General features: G+C 34.7%; 1 protein-coding gene across 1 annotated transcript; it reads right to left on the bottom strand.

The window, feature by feature from the left end:
- Nucleotides 1-609: 609 nt before the first annotated feature.
- Nucleotides 610-19,064, bottom strand: LOC115434582 (cationic amino acid transporter 2-like). The gene is made up of 13 exons (XM_030156617.1): nucleotides 19,054-19,064; nucleotides 16,465-16,850; nucleotides 11,248-11,403; nucleotides 11,025-11,171; nucleotides 10,321-10,329; nucleotides 9,133-9,264; nucleotides 7,246-7,468; nucleotides 5,902-6,038; nucleotides 4,073-4,175; nucleotides 3,866-3,990; nucleotides 2,441-2,607; nucleotides 862-970; nucleotides 610-725 (listed from the first exon to the last, which is right to left on the bottom strand). Exons 1-13 carry the CDS (start codon nucleotides 19,062-19,064, stop codon nucleotides 610-612), a joined length of 1,821 nt encoding a protein of 606 aa, XP_030012477.1.
- Between the last annotated feature and the right edge of the window lie 216 nt (nucleotides 19,065-19,280).

Here is a 19,280-nt window from a genome sequence, read left to right as displayed (position 1 = left end):
ATCCTTCAGTTTAACACAAATTTCTAACTCATTTTGAGATGAATCATTTTCACTGGACAGGAATAGATGAAAAGTGGTAGTCTGAAAAATACACTAAATATGTCAGCGAAATATAAAGGAATAAAAGTACAATATTTATTAAATGAAGTGCAGTAGAAGAATAAAACATGCAGAAAATTGAAATACTCAAGTACAGTACTATGTTAGATTCCATTACTGGTCTCAGCACACAGAACAAAGACGCTTAAACAATTATCCACTGAAGTGAAATGTATTATTTTAACACGTTATCATTTATTTTTACAGATTTAAAATAATTTTACATGATTAATCAGTATTTAAATAAAAATTACATCCATGCCTGGACAATCTTGGTTGATTTCTGAGTCAAAACAGATAAAAGAACAAATGAGAGTATTATAAGTTACAGTTTTCCATAACAGCACTTAGATTACACAAGTCTTTCATCATGTTTTTTTTTTTTTTTTTACATAAAAACATCCCGAGAGTTTAAGTAAACTTATTAACTTACTTATTCAAACTACGCTTTAAAATATTTCTAGGTGATTCCTTGATCAACTTTAACCAAATACAATTCAATACAGAACCTCAAGCAGCAGAAACTTCATCCATAATATTTCTATTTATAATATTTTGCAGAATCTCCTGTTGCCTTTGTTGTTGGACACTGTGATGAACGCCGTAAGCAAAGTAGATGATCAAGCCTGAGGAAACATATGACAAGAGGCTCCAGTGTCTCAGTTGACTCAATTTGTATCAAACTGGAGGAATGTACTGTTTTGTAAAGGGCGGTGTTTTGTGTGTGTGTGTGTGTGTGTGTGTGTGTGTGTGTGTCCTTACCGGCTGCCATCCAGATACAATAAATGATCCAAGTTTCCTCTCCCAGTCGAACCATCAAATAGGTGTTGATGAAAATGCTTACAATTGGAATTAAAGGGAGTCCAGGAACCTATAGAATGTATTTAAAAGACATAGAATTTGGAATAAACTCCATGATCATAAAGACAAATGGCTCCTGATCACATGTGTGTCTTCACAATTATCACAATTGTATCTTAATTGTACTTTATTGTATTTTTAAATGGTATTTTATTTGTATTTTGCACTGTAAAGCACTTGGCAACTCTGTCTATGAAAAGTGCTCTATAAATAAAATTTACTTACTTACTATTTACTTACATTCTTAGAAAATAGATGTATTTATGGCTGTTTCCTGATAATTTCCCCTTATGTTTAGGACTAAATCATACCAAAGATTAACTTTATATGCAAGTATCTTAACCCATAGAAATGGGAAAACTTGAGAAAAGGATTTGAGGATACGGAGTTTCTGAAGCAGAGGAAAAAATGGTCAGTAAAACATATCATAGTTCATAAACTCTAACGATAAATCTAGCTGTACAAAAATAACTTGGCTAAATGAAATGACAATGCAAAAGCACAAACCTATGAAAAGACAATGAACACAAAATACAATTCATTATTAAATGATTAGAAACTGATTTTCATTTACCTTTGTAAATTAAAAATCAGATTATTGAAAAACCAGTCATTACTTAATATTCTTATTATCATAAATAATTATGAAAGTGTATTAGGGCCACATGACAAAATAAAAATGCTTGTCACTACAAGAATAAAGTCATAATATTCAAGAATAAAGTCATTATAAAATGAGAATAAAGTCATAGTTTTCAAAAAACTTATTGAACAAAAATAATGTCATACTTTTATGAGATTAAAGTTGTAATATTTTGAAAATTCGACAGAATTTCCGCTTACAAACAGCAGCTTTTACTGCTGTTGGACAGGATGAACCCCAAATGAAAGTAAAACCTCACAAAATGTTCCAAGTTCTCCATTATGTGATGAGTGGGTACGACTTTATTCTTGTAATTATATTTTTCCCACCCGTTTAGTATTCTCATAATATTATGGCTTTATTCTTGAAATATTACGACTTTAATATCATAAAAGCACGACATTATTTTCGTTAAATAATAATAATCTGAACGCATCAGATTATGTTGTTTACATGGTCACTGTGAACGGGATCAGTGTTTTTGTCATTCATCAAATTACTCTGATAGTGATCTCAGTAACATGTTTCTCTGTTACAGTTGTGATGTGGATTCCCGTTGACACTGAATGGTTTTAGAAGTAATGCACAGTAGTTATTATTTATATTAAGGCGCATAAATCTCTAAATTCAGGAGCCTCTTTGTTTACTGGGCTAACTTGTCTTGACACATCACTTGAGTGCAGTCAACTCTGTGTGCCCTGTAAAACCCTATTAATAGTCCCCCCTACCCCAACTGATCCACCAAACAAGACATGTCCAGAGGCAAAACTCCTGAGGAAGCATGAAATCCTGTGTTTAAAGCCGACTGTCCCACCAGCCGCCACCCCTCCAGTTTACCATGAAAGCAGCTTTAGTTCTGCTCTGTGGCTGTTTCCAGATGATAACGACGGTGAGGACGAGTGTCAGCGCAAGGACAGAGACCAACAGAAGACTCCACACCTCTCGCCTCCGGAGGGAATCCAGGGAATCGGACAGCAGAACGCTCAAAATGAGCACCAGGAACACTGAGGAGGAGAAACAGAACCTTCAGAACATGTTACAAACTCACAGTATGAAAAAGTAATATACATGACAAAAGCATAATTGGGAAAACAAATAGTAAAGAGTCAATGAAAAATTGAAGAAAATACAGAATTATCTAAAAGCAACAATGAATAATGCAACATAAAGCAAGATGTAATAGAATTGTTGATAAAACTCCTCTTCATTGTCATTTTCCATCTTGAATTAACCTCCTAAGACCCAGGAAATGTCAGCAAAGTGCAAGTTTTTTTGTTTCTTATTAAATAAGTGCCTATATTGGAAACATGATGCAACAGTTTTTTCAGATGCAGCTTTTTAAATTTTTATGGAACGTCCTTTGTGGTGGACAGTTTTCTTTCTTTTTTTTTTTGGATGAAGTTGTGAAACTCTTGTCCACAAATGTGGACAGAAAACCCATAGCTGGGTCTGAGGAGGTTAACATTGAAAAACTAGAAGCACTCGGAGAGTGCAGACCTCCGCCAAGGCAGATCAGTGCGCCAGATTTGGGTGAAATTTCCAGGAAAAGTTGATACTGTCACAAGGAACAAATGATTAAATTTTGGTGGTGATCGGGGGTGGGGGGGGCCACTGATCTGCCTTGGCGGAGGTCTGCGCTGTCTTTTTGAGAAAAGCACTCGTAGAGCACAGACCTTCGCCAAGGCAGATCAGTGCCCCCCCCCCGCCACCAAAATTTAATCATTTGTTCCTTGTGCCAGTATCAACATTTCCTGAAATTTTCATCTGAATCCATCCATAACTTTTTGAGTTATCTTGCACACAGACAAACAGACAAACCAATGCCGACAAAAACATAACCTCCTTGGCGGAGGTAAAAAACTACGACTACTTATATCAGGTAATTAAAATTCAGTTGAATCAACAATCGAGAACTAATATAACGAGAAAAGCACTTAGAGAGCGCAGACCTCCACCATGACAGATCTGCCCCCCCCACCCCCAATCACCACCAAAATTTAATAATTTCTTTCTTATGCCAGTATCAACATTTCCTGAAAATTTCATGAAAATCCGTCCATAACTTTTTGAGTTATCTTGCTAACAAATAAACAAACACGCAAAGATGCACGCACGCAGTTGATCACAATACCTCCTGGTGGAGGTAAAAATTGTCAAAACTATAATAACTCTGGTGTCAACATAAGAGGAAGTAACAGGTATTGAGAAATGTCACAGCAGCTCATGTGTAGAAGAAGACGGCTTCAGTTAAATATTCCTCACAGATGATGATGGTCAGGATGTTGACGTTTTCTGAGGTGCGGCGTGTAGATCGAGATGGAGGCTTGATCAGCCCCAAAACTGTGAACGGCTCCGATCGGTGGATAAAACCAGAGTCCTCCTTGTATCTGAAGGAAAACATGTACATTGTACGACTTTAACCCATGATCCAAATGAAATGTTTCATGTTAGTTTGTTCTGGGTACTTACCGCAGTATGAGAACACACACTGCAATGACAGTGTAGGCAAAGATGGTCCCAACGGAACTCAAGTCAACCAGAGCCTTTAAGTCAAACAACAGCACCATGACAGCTGCAGGGAAAGGAAGAGAAAGTGACCCTGCAGAAATCAGTAGGAACTAGAAAAGCACTCGGAGAGCGCAGACCTCCACCAAGGCAGATCACTCCCGTCCTGCCCCCCCACCCCCATCACCACCAAAATTTAATCATTTGTTCCTTGTGCCAGTATCAACATTTCATGAAAATTTCCTGAAAATCCGTCTGTAACTTTTTGAGTTATCCTGCTAACAGACAAACAAACAAACCGTGATGAAAACATAACCTCCTTGGTGCAGGTAACATTCGACTACAAATGTGTTTAAAGGGGTCATAGTTTGTTAAACAACTGGCGGAAAGTCACTTTTTTCAGTTTCATCTTTGCTCCTCATTCTGCCTTCACATGCTTTGGGAATTATGGTAAATACTAGGTACGAACTAGAACATCCAATTTTCAAATCCACAAAAACTGGACATCAAAGCCCCTTCTTGTCGTATTTGCCAATGGAGAACTGGGGAAAATACTGATACATGAGCTGCTGAGATGAAATAACCTTTGAGCTTTTCATCATGTTGGAGAGCAACAAGGGATTCATTGTGAATGATAGACAATGACTTTATTAATGTTCTGCAGCTAGCTGATGATTTTGCACATTTATAGTATGCATAATTTGCAATAAATAAATAAATTAAAAATGCTGTAGCAGATGAATTAACATGTCCAAAACAGGTTTACCACGTAGCAGGTCACGATAAATTGTGTGGCAGCCATTTTTAATTTCGCTACAACAACAAAAGCACCCGAACAAATCACGCTCGTAATTTCTAATTCACAAGTGGAAAGGATCATCTTCCCGATGGCACTTGAAGGCAGCATTAAGGCCGACTTTTCCTTTTGTTGTTTGCTAAACATTAGCTTTTGTTCAACACAAGGTTATAATAGTTTTGGATTTTTCATTGTAGTTTAGTTTTATTTAGTTTTGACTCTTTTTCTCTAATTCAATTAGTTTTAATTCATTTTTAGAGCAGGTTTGCTAGTTTTTATTAGTTTTCATTTTTTTCTCAATGCTTAGTTTTAGTATTAATTTTAGTTTTGTCGTATCTTTTCTCTTCTTCTCTGTCGTATTCAAATAAATCCCAGACAGGACTCTGCTGCTTTTTCCCAACTTTAGTCTCCATGTTTCCAGGTAGAGTGGGGACGAGGAGACGACTCTAAACCACAAGTGACGGACCGTTAAATATTATATGGTGCCAGCAGCTAAAATTGCTCGAGAGAAATAAATCAATTTTGTAACAATCCGTCATTGACAAAGATGAAAACGAAGGGAATTTTATCCATAATTTTTACACGTTTTAGTTTTGTAAGCACACAATACAGTTTCAGTTATTTTTTTTTCTCTTTTAATGATAGTTTTATTTATTTCAGTTAACGAAAATGTTTTTACAATTCTAGTTTTCGTCATTTTGTTAGTTTTCGTTAATGATAATGTTTCAACATCATTTCTATAACCTGCTTTAAATAATTAAAAAATGATTGTATGACCTAAGTTGCATTTGTTTGCAACTTCTTCAATGTTTCATGGTGTGAATGTGAGGAAATGATGCATATTTACTATTAAAATGAAGCTGACAAAACAAAAAAAAGATAATACCCCATGCCTGTTCTGTCTAAAATGGAAGACAAGTCCAACAAAGTTATAGTGTTGCTTCTTTTTAAGTTACATTTTCAAAACTGTTCCAGATTATTAGCCAAATCATTTTACCAGCGACAGCTCCTGAACACAGCGTAGATGTGACAGGACTCTGTCTGGAGCTCATGTAGTCGAGAGGTTTGAAGAGCAGGCCGTCTCTCGCCATGGCAAAAAGCACCCTCGACATCGGAAACATCACTCCCAGGAGACTGCATGACAAAAACAAACCTTGGTCTTCTTCTGTGGTATTCCAGAGAAGCAATACAACACAACTGCAACGAAGTGTATGGTATGTTTACTTTCACACCACCACCCTTCAGATAAATTAGAGTAATTATATCTCCTACTACATACTTGTTACTTTATTTACTATTTATGTAATACAGTCACTAACAAATCTCTTTATTTTTCTATTGTATTTAATGTTTATTGTCTTGTGCAGCTGTGCATTTAAATTTCCCCATTCTGGGATCAATAAAGTACATCTTATCTTAACCCATAATGACCCAATGCTACTTTTGTGGCAATTTCCCAAAGGATTTTTTCTCTCTTTTTTTTGTGTTTTTATTTTTACATTTCTTAAAGCTGCGTATGACCTCGTCATCATTTTGTCATCGAATTTGTAAAGCCCAAGTGATAGCCTAAGTATCACTAATCCAGTGGTTCCCAACCTTTTTTAGCTCGTGACCCCATTTTAACATCACAAATTTCTGGTGACCCCAGACATTCGAAACAGAGATTTTTTTCGCTAAAAATAATTTATTTTTGATTGTGTAATAGTTTGCTATACTATGTTGCAAATAAACATTAATTTTAGTTGACATTTACTCTATATAATGTATATTATTATGGACGGAGGCAGAAAAGCCAGGTGTAGATTACTGCACAAAGTGAGAATTTTATTTTCCTTGGTCAGGATATGTACAGTCAGTCCAGCTTGGATTTCCAAGGCTGACAATTAACACTGAACAAACAACAACTCAAACTATGAATTATGAAAGAGCTGCAGCATCTGAAACCGACCACAATGAACATTTTACAGATAAACAGAACCACAGTGCTTCAGTTTCAGCTTCACAGTTTGTCATGTCTTTTATGGATTGGGATTGTTTCTGTCAACTCACCATATATTTTTCATTAGAAAAACAAATAAAAACTTACTTTTTTTTTTTTTTAATCAATTACAAGAAATTTCAGGCGACCCCATTTGAATTCCATGCGACCCACGTGGGGTCCCGACCCCAAGGTTGATAAACACTGCTCTAAAACATAGAGAAAAATTTGTACTTGACATTATTTATATATTATTATGTTATTACTTGTCTGGTTTGGCCCACTTGAGATTACATAGGGCTGAATGTGGCTCCTGAACTAAAATGAGTTTGACACTCCTGCTGTAGAGGTTCAGTCGAGTACCTGGTTGACAGTGCACACAGGGATCCCACAGCCACCGCATACTTTGCCGTCTCCCACCCGATGTGTTCAAAGGCCACAGGTAGAGGGCTGCGAGTGTCGAGCAGATAGTAGGGCATCAGAAGTGTCAGAGAAGCTGACACGCCGAAGTAGGCCAGGAAGCAGACGAGCAGCGATAACATGATCCCCAGAGGAATCGCCTTCCTGGGGTTCTTCACCTCCTCGCCTAAAACATGTCACAGGTTAGAATCCGAGTCCAAAACGACAGAGTCACGGAAAAAAACCTCAGACCATCTTTGTTTTCGTCAGTTACTTGTTTATTTTAATGCCTGGTACAACTAAAGGTACATTTGTTTGGACAAATATAATGATAACAACAAAAATAACACATAAGAGTTTAATTTAAGAGCTGATATCTAAACATTTTCCATTGTTTTCTTGATAATAACCAAAATGACTTCAGTTCTTACATCAATATCTATGGCATTGTACTGACAAAAACAGTGCTTTTAGGCATTCCATGTTTTCTTTTCTGTCTGTTTTAGTCACATGATGCACACAGGAGTTAGTACTTGGTTGCATAACCATTGTTTTTGATGACTTTTGATGGTCTAATAATATTTTCTGCAACTGTATCATGTACTCTGACATGCTTTGGAATGGATTGCATGTTTTATGATTAAGAAAAGAAATTCATCTGCTCTTTGAAATTGTACAATTAAATGATGTGAGATCATGTCAACTAGAATAGAATAGAATAGAATAGAATGTCATGGTGTGTTCAGCGGAATTAGGAGTGCTACTCTAGTCAGTGCAAACAATATCAATAAAAATCCAATACATCAGCAAATAAAAATTTACAGAAAACTACAAAAAGGTTCCTACAGGTTAGTTAGTTAAGTTAGTTTCAGACACAAATATAACACAAAACATAGGAAAAAAAAACCCAAAAACAAGACAAAAAAAAAAAAAAACACTAAAAAAAAAAAAAGAAAATGGAACAAGTGTTGTGCCTGAAAGGGAGGTTTCTACAAGACCTTTTTAAGACTACTTCAAGCAGAATTTAATGCCCATTTCATTGCCACACTGGCAAAAACTCATGACTCCTAGAATTTAGGAAAATGTATTTATTTACGGTTACGCCTGCGCTGCAAAGTTAGCAATTATTGGTTCCTAATTTCAATATAAATTGTCGAGTTGGAACCAAGTCGACCAACGTTACTTTCTTTGCAGCTTAGACATTTCCCAGACACACTTAAACACAATCCAGCAAATAAATTTATGGCAACATAACTTAAAATCTACCATGTCAAATTGAATAACTTTTAAAGACTTTTTTAAGACATTAAATGCAGATTTGCAAATTCAAGACTTTTTAAGACCCTGTGGGAACCCTGTAAAATGTAAAATAAGAAAATAGAATATAAAATGTCACAAAAGTATAATAGGAATAGAACTAAAAGTAGAATAAAATAAAAATAGACATTAAATATGAGAAAACAGACATAACATATGTGACAACAGAAAGAACGTGATAAAAATAGACATAAAACATAACAGACACAAAAGACAATATTTACAATATTAACAGTATTAACAGAATGCATATTTATGGATATTAGCAATATTAACATTATGTATGTCTATGAAAGTCTTTAAAAAGTGCATGTAGGTTATGTGAATAAATATTGCATTGTTATTGCAAGAACAGAGGATTGTTGCATGAATTATTGCACATAATTCACATTATACGGGGTTATTGCACATTATTGGAGGTGATTGCGTGAGGATGCATTGAGGTAAGTGATTGTACAGAAAGAAAACCAGGGTTTTTATGTTTTGCCGTTAAGTGTGGTGACAGCTCTTGGGAAGAAACAGAATACCTGATACCTGTTGTGGAGATGCAGTCAAATCCAATGAAAGCATAGAAACATGTCGCTGCTCCTGCCAGGGTACCGTCAAGACGGAAGGGGAAGAAACCACCAACGCCAAAGTCATTCTCTTCAATTTGTGTTTCATTTTGTTCCAATGTCAGGTTTCTGTCCAAAATAACAATAGCACCTTTTATCAGAAGTGATCACATTTTTTTGAAGTTAAACTACATGACCACCAGAGGGCGCTTTATGTCAAAATACCATGAGTTCAGCTGGGTAAGTGAATTTTCTCCAACATCTAAAAAACATTTCTTCTGCATGAATTCTAATGTTCTCATTGAAAAGGATCAGATCAGGGCCACATGTGGAAATGGCTCAGATCTGAATCCATCAGGTCAGATTCCATGTGATTTTTAGTCAAACTGTCATGAAAAAAATAAATCTGAGTCTCATATGAAAGAAGAGATCAGCTTTTGGGCACTTTTGCCTACAGTGTAAACAAATCCATAGAGACAATGAACCTTTAACAAGTATAAGTATATAAAAATAACACTACTGTCTCAAACAGTGTTTCAAGAGGATTTGTGGTATTCAGCAATTGTCTTGTATTTTCCTGAAAAACCACAAGACTATGAGGAGGCAGTTTTTTTTAACCTTCTTTTTCAAACACAATTGTCAGGGGTGTCCAGTCCTGGTTTTTGAGGGCCGGTATCCTGCATGTTTTAGAAATTTCACTCTTCCAGTGCTTGTTGGAAGAGGGATACGTCTAAAACATGCAGGATACCGGCCCTCGAGGACCAGGACTGGACACCCCTCAGATAGGTAAAACTGCACATACTCTATGGCAGCAGCACAGACCCTTCAGTCATAGTGTTGAGTTGAAACATTCCCTCCACCCAGTTAACTCAGCTTCTCTCCCCAACAGGCATAACATGAGCCATAGAACTACGTAACAGCGACTTGCTTTTAATGCATATTTACAACTTGCAAGGTCACACACAGTCACATGACTCGGTGACACTGTAAACCACAGGTGTCAAACATCCGGCCCAGGGGCCAAATCTGGCCTGCCAAAGGGTCCAGTCTGGCCTCTGGAAAGGAATTCGGAAATGCAAAAATGACACTGAAGACATTAATCATTTTAGTTCAGGTTCCACACACAGACCAATTTAATCTCAAGTGGGTCAGATCAGTAAAATACTATCATAATAACCTATAAATGATCACAACTCCAAATTTTTGTCCTTGTAAATGTAAATATTTTCATGTCATTTTACTGTATTTACACCAAAACAAACTAACATTTCACAAAAACATGAATAACCTCAACAAATGTGATCATTTTAAAATGTCTGAAGTGTAATTTTACCATTATTCTGCCTGTTATTCAATCTTTTGTGTATTTTTTGATCCACTGTGATCTGTAAGTTGTAATTTACACATTTAAATGATAAACTGAGACATAATATCATTAAAATTGCACTTAGTTTTCTTAAGAAATTCCAGTTTGTTCATGTTATTCACATTGTTTTAAAGGACAGTTGGTAAATGTAAACATTTTCATCACATAATTTTACTTTTTCGTTCTAAAACATAAAGAAAAGTTTGGAGATGACATTATTTATATATTATTATGTTATTTCACTGGTTCGGCCCACTTCAGATCAAATTTGGTTTAATGTGTCCCCTGAACTAAAATGAGTTTGACACCCCTGCTGTAAACAAAACGAGTCACGTGACTCAACGCACAAACTGTCCCCATAACACTACCAGAGCAGCTCGCTTCTATACATATATATATATATATATATATATATATATATATATATATATGTATATATATTCCTATCACAAATGAGCATAAGCGTTCAAAAAACCCAATCACATACCTCATGTGTTCAGTTGCACTGAGAACAGCCTCTGCACTGATAAACCAGTTGTTAATGTCTCCTTTTATAAAACCGGCGATGATGATAAAAAGCAGTACGGTCACATTCACGCCGGTGAACACAGTATTTAGGATCACAGACTCTTTCACACCATATGCAAGGATCCCTAGGAGAACAGAAAACATGAACTCAGTCTGTCATTCAAGAGCATTTTTATTCTATTGTTACTTTCTGTATATTACCAGCCAGTAACATTATCAGTGCAGCAGCAAAGAAGTCTGGGTAAGTGGCCAGACCAGGTGAGTCCATAGGTATGTGCTCCTCTAGATATTCAGCAATTACGTTATGTATCAGGTCATCGAAGGTCCCGGACCAGGCCTTGGCCACTGTTGAAGTTCCTGATAAGAACAAAAGAGGAGGTTGCACACAAGTGACCGATCGGCGGACTGAGGCCTAAAACGGTCCACTTCCAATCCTACAGTAGCAATCGTTGCTAGGGAGCAGAACCTGTGACAAACAATTAGCATTGAGCAAGTTGCAGCGGTGTGCCTATGGAACCTGTAATTCTGACAGCAGATACCCTGAACGTTTGGAAGGAGGTGTTCTCTTCCACCCATTCCTAAAGCCTAAAACTCAACAGCAGAGGTGTCTTCTGTGGATTAAACATTGTGGCAGACCCCAGTATCCACATCTGTGAACCATGTTACCTACAGCTAGCATTGCTTATTGTAGCTACCATTTAGCCTGTCATCCTTAGCTTAGCTAGTATTTACTGTCATTTATTCTGAGAAAAAATGTCAGAATTTTGACTTTTCTTCTCAGAATAATAATAAAATCTACAAATTTTATTTGTTTTTTTTTCCCCAATGGTCCTAATCGTCTTCCATAAATAAGTCATATTGTACTGAACACAAAATAAATAATGAGGATCAATGCTGAAATATAAAACACAATAAATAAATCCATATAATAAAACTGACACTCCTAACCTTATTTCATTTCAATAGCCCCCCCCCCCCCCCCCCCCCCCAAGCTTTGGAAACATTTAAGAACATTTCTGTTTTATATTATTCAAGACGAGTTTGAGTAATTTTTTTTTTTTGATGATGAAAGGTTCATTTATTCATTAAGAACCAATTCATTTATTTTTCTCATCAGCGAAAGAGGGCACTTTTCAGTCTATATTTTGCAAAATTTACATATAAAAATTCATCATTTTTGACATATTACAGTTAATTTTATGTTGCTTGTTTACAAAGTTTTGAAAATAAAGATAAACACATTTTGCCTCATTTTTTCCAATCAAAAATGCTGAAGTGAGAGTTGGTGGTACTTGGCTAAAATATATACATTTCAGGGGTACTCCACTGTAAAAAGTTTGAGAATCACTGGTCTAGTACATATTGTATAAATGGCTGTTTTAATTGTGTCTTGATAGAGTGCTTCAGTATATTCATTTGGCGTATATTTGTTTTTTTTTTTTTCTATTGTATTGATAATTTATTTCCTGCTACTTTTTATTATTCCTGAATGGAGCAACTGTAACATACAATATATTCCCCCTGGGATTAATTAAGTATTCTGTTCTGCTAAAAAACAAACAAACAAAAACACACACACGTACACACACACGCGCACACACACACCCAAGGAGTCCACAGCTGAGAAAATCTAAAACCAAAGAAAAAGGTTCTATGTAAAGCTGTAAAACATACTTAAACTGACATAAGTGGGTGTTGTTCCAGCCGGTTTTGTCCACCTCAGTACATGACTTTGCTTCTTTTCCTGGTTTTTCTTCATTTTACTGAGTTATGTGTCCATTACACAAGATGAATGATGGTCTTAGTCGCGGCTCCATCTGCAGCTCATCGCTCTTGGATGATTATTTCCATTTTAGGTAAAACATAAACCTGCTGTTATTTCATTTAAAGACTAAATGCAGCCAATAGTGCCAGAATTTCAAGGGAGTCAGTTGCAAGGTTATATGTAATGATCCAGGTAAAGAAGCCATTCTGAGGTGGTTTTTAGAAAACTGACAATGTTTTAGTGTAACACATTTTGTAACATAAGTGTGTAACATATTTATAATATAAAAATACCAACTGTGAATTTTTTTTAAACCAACAAACCATGAATTGTTCATCTGAAGAAACAACATGCAAACAAGTCATATGTATCTTCTAATAAAACCCAAATCACACATAAAAAGTAAACAGTAATAAATTAATAATTTACCAATGGGCCTCAAGTGAGTAACAGACTGACAAAGCACTGTACAGCAATACTAATCATTTCATATCCGTGTTTAATAATTAATTTAGCAGCAACCATAATAGCTCAAATTGTAGGTCTAAGTAAGCACTTTAACATGTCATTAAAGAATAATAACCAAATATTTAATTAAAAACATGATTTTATCATCATTGACAAAGTAACAGAGTGAAGAAAAATATACAGCAGTTATTCAAGGTTTGAAAAAAATACCAAAAAGTTCTGTTCGCTATTTTTTAAAAAAATAATAAATAACATTCAAAATCATTACAGTATTTGATTATTATGAAATATAAGATTAGACACATGAACACATTTATTTACACATTGCTATTAACATTCTGAATTTATGCTGTTTACATTCATTTACAACCTTTACTGTTCTTAATTTAGACTGTATTCTCATATATTTTAATTTATATCCAGTTGTAATTCAGGTACAAATTAAATAAACACAGTTTTTGAAACTAGAGATATTATGTCTTTCATACTGAGTGATCAAAACTATTGTTTCAGAGAAAAAAAAACAAAAAAACAAAACATTTACCCTGATGTTCACTTTCACCCAGATGTATTATTTTAATAGTTTAGTTTCATTCTATTTTTAATCTGTTCATTTAAATTAAGTGTTTATCGATACACCTTATATTCATTACAGTGATTTAATGTGCTGAATATATTCTGAATAGAAAACAGTCTTTCCTGCTCATGGCCAGTAGAGGGAGCTGTTGTAATTTGGTTCTGGCCTGTATCAATGTCCACAAATACAACAATAATGTTCAGTAGCATCTGGATGATTTTAGTAGGCTATATATTTTTTCTTTTTTTAATACTTAATTGTAAAAACAGGATGCTTTTTTTTTTTTTTTTTAACATTAAATCACCTTTCTGTTCATCTCTGTATTAACGTCCAAATATTCATGTAATCATGTTAAAGCCTCTTGTTTTATGTACAGAGGAAAACAAAACAGGAGTAGGGTAAACATGAGAAAAACAAAAATAAGGATGAATCTAAAACAAATCTGTGAGTGAAAAAACTATAAATGTAATGTTGTGACAGTTTCAAATGACTTATAAATAAAAATAATTATCTCTACATTATTGAAACAGTAATATGTATAAATAATGAAATTATTACAATAATTACCAACAAAATATAAAATTTGTTTAGAGGTCTTTTGAGTTAAAATTTCTGCCACAGTCAAAAACAAGGAATAAGGTGAATTCATGCAACTAATACATTTGCAATTTGAACATTCTAGAAGAGACTTTTTTGGGATTGTATGATTAAACTAAAGTGTTTTTGCTGAATGATTTTTTTTTTTAATTTTTTTTTTTTAATTTTTTTTTTTTTTATAAGACACTGAAACTTTTCCACAGTTACATTTTTCTCCCATTTCCAAACTGTAAATCTGCAACTCACTTGGTTAATTTGACCTTTTTTTCTTTCTTTTTTTAAAATGCTATTCTTTTATTTCACACTGAAATACAAACTGACTGGATTTATCCCTGGATCCAATTTCTACTTTCTTGCATTGGAAAGATGTTACAAATGAGGAAGAGTGAGTATAAAAAGTTAAAACTGATGTAAAATACTTAAACAGACTTCCTCCTTACCTGTTTTTAAATCTCTTCTTAAAACCCACCTGTTCTCCTTGACCTTTTAACACTCGTGCAATGTTGACATTTTGTTTCTGTTTTTATGTTTTAACTTGTTTTATTTTATTTGACTTGATTTTAATGTTTTTAATGCTTTTATTTATTTGTATTGTGCTTTTATTCTTCTGTACAGCACTTTGGTCCACTGTGGTTATTTTAAAGTGCTTTATAAATGAAGTTGGATTGGATGTAAAATATTTACAATACAATGTGTGCATGTTAGGAATATTTGCAGAAGAACTTTAAAGTTTATTTTTTAAATTTTATTTTACCTTTATTTAACCAGGAATTCACATTGAGATTATGAATCTCTTTTGTGAGGGAGACCAGGCCGAGGTAGCAGCCATACAAAGTCCAAACAACATAAAACACACACGATACACAATGAACAATAAAACACAATAACAACTATTCAACCATAATGGCATCAAGAAAAACAGTGAGATTTCTCTTTCACTGCATTTTCCCAAGATACTTTTAAAATCATTAACAGAAATGAATGTTAAATTGATGAGATTTAACCCTTTCATGCACAGTGGTCACTACAGTGGACAGTTATTCTACAGCTGTTCTCTTGTATATTCATTGGTTTTGTTGTTTTAGCTCCGTATCAGCCAACACAGCGGACACTTATGCATCATCCCATAAGACACTGTGATTCATACCATTACTGTAACTTTACTGTTCTTGATAAACCTGATCTGCAGTAACATGTTTGAGTGTAAATCAATTATTAATTGTTAGACTGTAATTCCCTTTTTTTTTCTTTTTTTTTTTGCATATTACCTCCATGAAGTGAGTAGTAACTAGTATTAGAATATGTTAAAATGTGACAAAAAAATCTGATTAGCAGCATTAAAAATGTTTTAATTTCATTGTTTTCATATCACTTTCTGCTTTTGGGTCAAAACACGGTATTTGAAATCTCTCTAACGGGGACATTTTAGAGACAATTTGACAGATTAGCGTTGCTAAATGACCCACATTTTTACTTTTAAATTCATTTTTGCTTTAGTTGGACCATAAGGGATTATCCAAAACAAGGAGCTACTTTATATTGAAATAAATGTTGGAATGGCAATCAATTAAAGTTTGCTCTCTGATGGGACATCACTGTGTTTTGACCCTATTAGGTTTTAAATACATGTTTCTTTACTTCAAAAATTAAATGCATGGTGTAGCTGAGTGGACATTTTTATAACGACATAAAAAAAAAAAAGAAAACTCGATCACATTGTTATTTTCATGCCAGAGGAGGAATAAAAACACTCAAGAAAAAAAATCTTGATGAAGGTTCTCATAATTCATGCATGAAAGGGTTAATCAATCAATCAATCAATCAAATTTTATTTATATAGCACCAAATCATAAAAGTTATCTCAAGACACTTTACATATCAAGCTGGTTTATTACCTTATTTTCAGACAATAACTATTTTCAGTCACTGATTCAGTCTACCATAAAAAAACACAAACTGTAAATCCCTGCAAAAACAAAATCTATGCATGTTTAGTTTTTATTTTACTCACCGATGACGTATGACAGCACCAGGTTCCACCCGGTCACAAAGGCCCACACTTCCCCCACAGTCACGTAGCTGTAGAGGTAGGCTGAGCCCATCTTGGGGACCCGGGCCCCAAACTCTGCATAGCACAGCCCTGCAAAGGCCGAGGCCACGGCAGCCACCAGGAAGGAGATGATGATGCTGGGACCGGACATGTTTCTGGCCACCTCACCTGTCAGGCCGTAAACCCCGGCCCCCAACGTACTGCCGACCCCCAGACCCACCAGGTCCAAGGTGGTCAGGCATCGGCAGAAGGTGGACTCCTCCCCTTCTGGATCCAGAGGTTTCTTACGGGTCAAACTCCAGAAAAAACGCAGCACTTTGGAACAAGATATTCTGCGAGCTCTGGAGCTGGTGGAAGAGGAAGAACAGCATTAGAAAGTACACACCATCACAACCTTATGTGTTTTTAATGCACAGTACAGACACTTAAAGGAGTGATATTTTACTTTTTTAAATGGAATTATGCATTTTTAAACATTTCCCTGTGGTCTACGTAAACTGTAAATGCTATGACTAGGTCTGAATTCTTCATTAATTCAACTCCACAGGTCCATCTTCAACCCTATTTCTGACTAATGACACCAGAAATGTCAGTTTAAGCTCTGGTTTGGACATATTTTCAGTTTTTACTACAACCGCTGCTGCTGACAAACTATTATGTCGTACTCGGAGAAATGTTCCTCAAAAGTCTTGACCTTTTATGTGCAAATGTTGCGACGTAACTAGTTATAGATGTAACAAATTAAGCGGGAATTAAAACAGGTTGTAGAAATCCACTCGATTTTTGCCAAAATGAATATAAAGATAGCTTTGCAGCACCTGGAGGGTTCAAATTCAAACTTTATGAACTATTAGGGTCCAAATACACAAATAAATGAACCAAAGATGAATAGAATAGAATAGAATAGAATGCCTTTATTGTCATTATACATATGTACAACGAAATTAAAAGAGACAACTCTCTAGCGGTGCGTAGTGCAAAACAGTTTAAAAGAAAGAAAAGTGTAAATATATATACAGAATAAAAACAAGCATGTTACCAACCAAGAAACAGTACAGATAAATATATATTGCACTCTGACCCTGGCTGGACACTAAGGATATATGTTAAATATATGCCCTTATTTGAGGTATTGTCATAAAAGTGGGTTTAGCAAAATTTGACCCCTTTAAATCCCTATTTACATTTCACACTATAAACAGTTTATTTTCACTATAAAAAAAAAAAAAAAACAAACATCTAACAAATCTAAATTTACTAACGCATTGTAACTCTGCATATGTGTATATGTATATACAGTCACAGAAAAAAATATCAGACCACCCTTGTTTTCTTCAATTTCTTGTTCATTTTCATGCCTGGAACAACTAAAGGTACATTTGTTTGGACAAATATAATGAGAACAACAAAAATAGCTCATAACAGTTTAATTTCAGAGCTGATATCTATCCATTTTCTATGGTTTTCTTGATAATCTATCTATCCAAAATCACTTCAGTTCTTACATCAGTATCTATGGCATTGTACTGACAAAAACAGTGCTTTTAGACATTCCATGTTTTATTTTCTGTCTGTTTTAGTCACATGATACACACAGGAGTTAGGACTTGATCGCATAACCATTCTTTTTGATGACTTTTGATGGTCTAATAATTTTTTACATGACTGTATGTATATAACTTTTTTCCTTTCTCTTCTTCTCACTCATTTTCAGTTAATTAATGATTATCTTTCGTCATACCCCTGACTTTTTGAGACATTCACACCACATACACATCCCACATGCATAAAACATTTACACAACCAAGACAGGATGTTGATCTGTACTACCTGGTTAGTCATACATTTTGTTTCTTTTGTACATTACATACTACAGCCTATATCCTAATCCCCAACCCCCTCCCTCCCCCCACATTGTGATGATTTCATGTAAATATTGTATCTTATTGTACATAAGTTTCCTTGTCTCTTGGTGTTGCTTAAATAAAGGTTTAAAAAAACAGAAGGAAAGTACAGATCATGATTTAGATTCATGAACTGGATTAAATGCAAGTCTTCAAATCTATAACTTATGTAAAAGTTTCTATCATCAGCCAAATGTCAGAAAACAAAGCATTCATTTTGCAGTAGTGTTCCTGATCAATGTTTTACTGTTTTTTTCTAGTTATTTTAACTGCTGTATTGATTAATTTCAATGGTGTATGTGTTTAAGGTTGAGTCAATACACAGTTAATCTACAGAAATGCATATTCTGCAACATTGTCTTATGTTTGTAGTGCTGTAAATAATATATATATATATTTTTTTATCATTTACATATTTCTTCCAGACCAAAGCATAATAAATACATGTTATGAAAATCTCACAGCACATTTTGTTTCAGTCTCTAATAGAAACAAAAATCAGCGTTTTTTTTTTTTAATTAAAATGCTAAATATGGAATAATTGCAGTGATTAATGGGTTAATATTTGGCCTTAATATTTTTTCTGTCTGTTAGTTCCATGTCTATACATTACATGGAAAACACAACAGATGGGAACAGTCTTTACCTTTCGTCCATTTCCTGTCAGGAAAACAAAAACCTGCTGCTTCTTGTGCTGGTTTTGGAGGTGGTTTTATTGATCACTGGAGTTAAGAAAACAAGAAAAGAAAAGCACACACTCCTTTCCTTCTCCAGCTCACAGACGTCCACCTTCCACCTCCTCTCTGCTGCAGATTCACACCTGAAGTCACTTCAGTCAATCAGTGCATAAAGGCGGAAACCTGTGACTGTCAT

Source organism: Sphaeramia orbicularis, chromosome 15 (genome assembly GCF_902148855.1).
Source record: "Sphaeramia orbicularis chromosome 15, fSphaOr1.1, whole genome shotgun sequence".
In the NCBI taxonomy this organism is placed as follows: Eukaryota; Metazoa; Chordata; class Actinopteri; order Kurtiformes; family Apogonidae; genus Sphaeramia; species Sphaeramia orbicularis.
Note: the sequence above shows the minus strand (reverse complement) of the source record. Positions and strands in the feature narration are given on the sequence as shown.

Excerpts from the sequence above, each read along its gene's own strand:
- LOC115434582 (XM_030156617.1), bottom strand. Across the intron at positions 2,608-3,865 it reads CATCCTGACCATCATCATCT|TGTTCCTGGTGCTCATTTTG; the intron begins GTGAGGAATATT and ends TCTCCTCCTCAG. Across the intron at positions 726-861 it reads TTGTATCTGGATGGCAGCCG|GCTTGATCATCTACTTTGCT; the intron begins GTAAGGACACAC and ends ATGTTTCCTCAG.